The following is a 6,061-nucleotide window of genomic DNA, read 5'->3' as shown; positions in this document are numbered from 1 at the left end:
TAGCTGGGATTACAGGCGTGCACTACCATACCCGGCTAATTTTTGCAGTTTTAGTAGAGATGGGGTTTCACCATATTGACCAGGCTGGTCTCGAATTTCTGACCTCCAGATCCGCCTGCCTCGGCCTCCCAAAGTGCTGGGATTACAGGCTTGAGCCACCGCGCCCGGCCCCCAAACCTCTTTTTAACTGCCCTCCCAAATCTGTTGTCAGAGCTTCCATCAAAATCAAGCTTGACTCATTTGACACCCACTTCTTGTTATTTTCCTGTGCTGATAACAAGTCCAGAGGCACCAAACCCACTCACTTTCCCCCACTGCGCTGCTCTCCCCCAGGTTCCCATCTTCAGGCCTACAGTCAGCTACTATTTTTGATAATCTATAAGTTAACTACTTGATAGGCTTTAGGGGTACAAGGAACAAAATAGGGCCTCTGGCCTCAAAAATCTAACATCCCAGGAGGAGACAGGAGGGCCAGCCATGCGTATTTTGAGGTTGGCATTAATGTCATGCTGTGAATCTAATCCAGCTTAAATTCTGCCCAGACTGGTAATTAAAACTCTAGACCTACGCTGATGCCCTTCTCTGACCTCACATAAGTCCAAAGGATCAGAAGCATCTGGGACGCTGAAGCAACCTCCAAATTTTCCCTTACGCAGGCCTACCCTTCTGGACTCTTCCCAGCAGAACTTGCCAGCAGGAGTGAAGGGACTCAGCACAGGGCTGACGGCCATTCCCTCACTTCTAGCTGAAGGAGGACAGAGCCTGGAGAATGCAGGATGAGAAGGAGGCCCTTCAGTAAATGGAGTGCTAATGATGCTGGAGATCTGTGAGGTCAGTCTTGGGAGGGCTTCATCCAGCTTCAACCCGGAGAGCCTCAGACATACTCCCTTCAGCTTGTGGCTTGCTGCAGATTTGACTTTTCTTTTCTTTTCTTTTCTTTTTTTTTTTTTTTTTTTTTTTTTTTTTTTTTTGAGACAGAGTCTAGCTCTGTCACCCAGGCTGGAGTGCAGTGGCATCATCTTGGCTCACTGCAACCTCCACCCCCCAGGTTCATGTGATTCTCCTGCCTCAGCCTCCCAAGTAGCTGGGACTACAGGGGCCCAACACCATAACCAGCTAATTTTTATACTTTTAGTGAAGATGGGGTTTTGTCATGTTAGCAAGGCTGGTCTTGAACTCCTGACCTCAGGTGATCCACCTGCCTGAGCCTCCCAAAGTTCTGGGATTACAGGCATGAGACACCATGCCTGGTGAGATTTGACTTTTCGACCAGCTCGAAAGTCTAAGCCATCATGTTCCCAGACTTACACCAGTGAAGACTGAAAAGATGTGATCTGTGTTCTGGCCTCTCAAGAGGACCTACAGCCCACCCCAGGTCACAGCCCACCCGGGTCACAGCCCACCCGGGTCTCAGCCCACCCCAGCTCACAGCCCACTCCGGGTCTCAGCCCACCCCGGCTCACAGCCCACCCCAGGTCACAGCCTCTACTCGCAGCCTGTGATACTGACCTCCTCCATTCTGGTAACATATGTAGGGGAAGCGCCAGACATTGCCCAGGTCCACAGCATAGCCAATGACTGAGAGAAGGAAATCCACCTTCTTGCCCCAGGTCTCCCGTTCCCCTTGATGAAGCTCAGCCACTAGGGTGGTAGTGGCTGCCGGGATAGAGTGCCGCGTGTCGTCTCCCGCACCAGGACTTGGAACTGCTGAGTATCCATTGGATATTTGCCCGGACTCCACTTTGTCCCCTGGGGTGGGAACAACCTTCTGTAGAACTCCATTTTCCTGACAGTCTTCTCCATCCTTACACGCTGAGAGCTGCTTCTGAGAATTTAAGGGCGTGGTCTCCATCCTGCTGGTTAGTAAATGGCACTGATGTCCATCTGCCAAGGATCCCAACTGAACTCTGGGTGCTTGGATTTGTGGATCACCTCCGAGCTTTCTATCGTCGGGATTGACACGTCAGGATTAACTCTGTTGGAAAGAAACACAGAGGAAGGAGAATAAAGTTAGACATTTTCCTCGTCTTTGGTATTAACTCATCATACATCTTAAACTATGTTAGTTAACACGATTACAAATGCATCTGTTAAATGTGAGACATCCTATTTGCTACATGGCAGTCCATAAAATCAACTAAATTTCTCAACCTATACAGGGCATCAAATTACAATCAAGTAATTTCAAAAGGAAGCAACAAAACCAACAAAATAGATAGCAAATCACCAAGTTTTGCACAGGCTGGACTGCAGAGTAAAGCACTCGCTTCCCTTTGAGCTACTGGAATCTCACCTTATGGTTTGCCAGCAGCTCAGAAGAACGTGAGAGAGGCTCCAAAGTGTCACAGAGCACCCCCTTTGTCTTGGATGCTATGGTGGGGAAACAATGATAAGCAAAGGCATTTCTGCCTTTCAGTAGGCAGGACAGTCCTCGCCAGCATTTAAGCTGCACACCCAAAGTTACATTTTATATCAACTACAGATACGATTTTAAAAGGATAAAAGCAAAGGACAGAGGTGAAAAGGCCTCCCTTTGTGAGGCACCCCAGCTCCTTAGCTATGGACTCTGTCACTCATCTTTTAACCCCTAGGAAGGTTGGGGCAGCTTTGAGCTGCCTCCAGCTGTGTCCGGTCTATCTGCACACGGCCTTTCTGCGTTCCCATTATGCATCTGCAAGCCCGACTGGTCCTTAAATGGCACTGCTGCTCACCATTTACTCTTCTTGCCACTTGCCAGCAACTCCTGTGGCTAAGCCCCTTGTTATTCTGCAATAGCGGGCAAGCAAGGTCGCCTTTCCTCCAGGAGACCCAGGGAGAAGAGCGTGCAGGTTACCGACACTGGGGTGGCTGGTGTCGCCGTCCTCCTGCCCCTCCATCGGGAGGGCCCAGCCGGGGCTGCTGTGGGTTCATTTCACCCCCGTGGCCTGGGCGCAGGAAAGTCAGCTCAGCTCTGAATTGAGGTCTGAGTAATCAAACACGGGGTAGAAATTTGAGCCCTTTTGGACTTTAAACCTATGGCCTGTTATAAAGTTGTAAGCAGCAGTTGTAAGACCGTTCAACTGCTCACTCTGTTTCTTCTGGGCCTGAGCTTTTCAAACTCTTGAAACAGTTTGGGAGTTGACAAATGTTTCTGCCTAGTTGAGATGACACTGGACACTTCTAGAAAAGATAGCCAGGGATGGACTATTTATAACTGCAATGATCTGAGGCTAACACTCTAGGTCCAACAGTTAGGAGGATGGCTAGGGACTGGCTAATAGAAACGGCACATGGATGTCTCCTACCTACTTGGGGTTTTCAGTGACTACAACTTAACTATCTACACATGTGAAGACAAAAACATAGTAAGTGAAAAATCAGGACACAAAATAGTAGCTTCACATGGATGACTATGGTTATAAATATGAGCAAGGATTAGACAAGAACACCAGGGAATGTCAGTCACTAGGGTTTTGCGTTTGCTGCGTTTTTTGTGCAAAGTGGAAAATAAAAATTTTAAAGGGATTGATGGTTGCCAAAAATATCTACAGCAACAAGGGATAAATCAGCTCCATGTAGCCAGGGGGTGTGTGTGTGTAAGGGCGGGGGGTAGATGTCTTGGGCTGTACCCCACTGTTTGGGCCCTCCGCCACCCACCCCAGGCTCAAAGATGTAAACACCCCTCAGAAGGATATGAGTTTCTGACAAGGGCAATCTCTATAACCTCATTCCGCTCACCATTTATGCTACTGCCTGGCCTTGGCCTCCTCCTGCTTCCCCCTTCTTTGGGCCCTCAACTAGGCTTGATAGGCTTTTAAAATAACCACACATCCCCTCACCCGCCATATGTAACCATTTTACCAGGCCAAGGGATATTATTATTTTATTACATGATGAGATGTCAACATACTTAAATATTCAGCTAAATTAAACCTGAACTTGGTGGTCAATGGTTGTGTTGTTTAAGAAGGCCTCTGTACTTCCCTCCGGCCTATATGAATTACATGTTTTGTACATTTAACAACCGCCGAACTTGAAGGCCAAATGGCAGGGAGGAAGAGCTTTTCCCTGTGCGGCCGGAGGGCACCAAGCTGACAGAGCTGCCCCATCCCTTGCTCTTCCTCCCACTGGCCTTCCACAATTTTTTTTTTTTTTTTTGAGACAGAATCTTGCCGTGTCGCCCACACTGGTGTTCAGTGGCACAATTTTGGCTCACCGCAACTTCTGCCTCCCGAGTTCAAGTGATTCTCGTGCCCCAGCCTCCGAGTAGCTGGGACTACAGGTGCGTTCCACCATGCCTGGCTCATTTTTATATTTTTAGTAGAGATGGGGTTTCGCTATGTTGGCCAGGGTGGTCTCGAACTCCTGACCTCACATGATCCACCCGCCTCGGCCTCCCGAAGAGCTGGGATTACAGGTGGGAGCCACTACACCCAGCCTGGCCCCACAGTTTTCTGCAAGAACCTCTTCTATTTTCAGTACTGCCACTTTCCTCTCACTTGAACAGAAGCTCCAGTCTTTCCCTGGCCTCTCTACCCGGGCCCAGAGGGTCTACGGAAGGGAAACTAGGTCCATCTCAGAAGCAATACTTTGGGGAGAGGAAATAAACATTTAGCCACAGCAGTGAGCAGTTACGCTTCTGCCTCAGGGGCCAAATGATTTGTTCTGGATTTCGTTTACCTTCTCCCTTGAGGCATCCTGCAGAGAGGGTAGAAAATGGGTTCAGGTAGATAGACTTTGGGGGACAACGTGTGTTCTCGGGAGTCCTCAGGGCTTCAGCCCCGAAGGCATCCAGTCCAGAATTCCTGGCGACTATGGCAAGCAGCTCCTGGAAGAGTAATACACTGTTTCTATGTATTCTGAGCCATTACAGAGGTCTTGTTTCCTGAAATATCCCCTAGTTCTTTTTAATTTTTTTAATTAAAAAATTTTATATCAATAGGCTGAAGTGGCCTCAGTGCAAGAAAACCCAGAGCATCCCTCAGACAACTCATGACCGGGCAGCCTCTCCCCAGAGGCTGTCTCTCTCTATCCAGTGGTGCTTTCTGGGGTTCTCCTACTGAGCCCCCACCCCTCATCACAGAATCTGGGATGCGAACAGAAAGTTACAGCCACTCAAAGGAGACACACATCTCCGTTTCTTAACTCACTCCTCTGCCTCTGCCAGGTACAGGAAAACTCCTCTTGGTGACTAATCGGGTTGGCTAGGAGCAGATACCATGTGCCTGGGGCCCTTTCTGCCTGCAAGCTCCTGCCTGTGGAGCCCCAGACTCTCTTCTCATTTTTTTCTGATTCTGCAGAGCCCTGGCTGGCTTTTTCTATCAAGACTTGCACATAACAATGGCTGAAAACAAACTGGCCCAGGAATAGAGAAGTGTGAGTTGTTAAGAAGGTTGGTTTCTGAGAATGCCCTCTTCTAAGCTTTCTTTTTTTAAAAGGTATTTTTATCCTGCTGGGTGGAAAGATTGCAAACGAGGTCAATATTACAGCTGTGACCTTCTCCAGGCAGCCTTTGAGTTTCTCCATGGCCAGAAAAAGCCCCAGAAGGAAGCCTTCCTTTGCATCTTGGATGTGTGCTGTTGTTCCAGGTTGTGCTGGTGACAGGCTGAGGGTGGTGCCACGGACCCCATCTCTGCAGTGGGATGACAGCTGGCAGACAGGAGCCTTGGCCCCCCAGGTCTCTGTATGTGAGGGGTGCAGCTGACCAGCCAATGGGTGTGGTTGACTTTCTCTTCACTCTCCTGAAGTTAATGCACTCCATTCCCCCAATCCCTGACTCCAAGTAAAAAAGCAGTGTTTCTATCTAAACTTCTCCTGATCAAATCTCTATTCCTCTTTCCATACACTCTGTCTCTATAGCCAGAAGCAACCCGTACCTGAACAAGCATGCAATCATCATGACTGGTCATAAACACCCAGCCCTTTGGAAATGCCTGTGACATTCCATCTACTTGAAGTCCATCAGTGCCTTCTAAGCAGAAAGACACTACAGAAATGTTGAACTTTGACTTCATGCGTCAAGATCAAAGTGAGTTCATTTCTCTGGAAACTCAACTTTCTTTTTTTTTTTTTTTTTTTTTTT

General features: G+C 48.4%; 1 protein-coding gene across 2 annotated transcripts in view; it reads right to left on the bottom strand.

The window, feature by feature from the left end:
* SLC6A4 (solute carrier family 6 member 4) overlaps positions 1-6,061 on the bottom strand; it is a 44,150-nt gene that overhangs the window by 25,703 nt on the left and 12,386 nt on the right. The window contains exons 1-2 of one of the 2 annotated variants that reach the window (XM_017855144.1): positions 2,712-2,955; positions 1,510-1,975 (exon numbers count right to left, since the gene is read on the bottom strand). In XM_017855144.1, the coding sequence (XP_017710633.1) occupies positions 1,510-1,852 (343 nt within the window). In that variant the 5' untranslated portion in view covers positions 1,853-1,975; positions 2,712-2,955. Of the gene's footprint in view, positions 1-1,509; positions 1,976-2,711; positions 2,956-6,061 lie in introns of those variants that run through there. The other variant, XM_017855143.1, reaches the window with a different exon arrangement.

The sequence above is a fragment of the Rhinopithecus bieti genome, unplaced genomic scaffold (genome assembly GCF_001698545.2).
Source record: "Rhinopithecus bieti isolate Rb0 unplaced genomic scaffold, ASM169854v2 scaffold_38691, whole genome shotgun sequence".
NCBI classification, from domain to species: domain Eukaryota; kingdom Metazoa; phylum Chordata; class Mammalia; order Primates; family Cercopithecidae; genus Rhinopithecus; species Rhinopithecus bieti.
The sequence above is the reverse complement of the archived record's forward strand: the minus strand, read 5'-3'. Positions and strand labels throughout refer to the sequence as shown.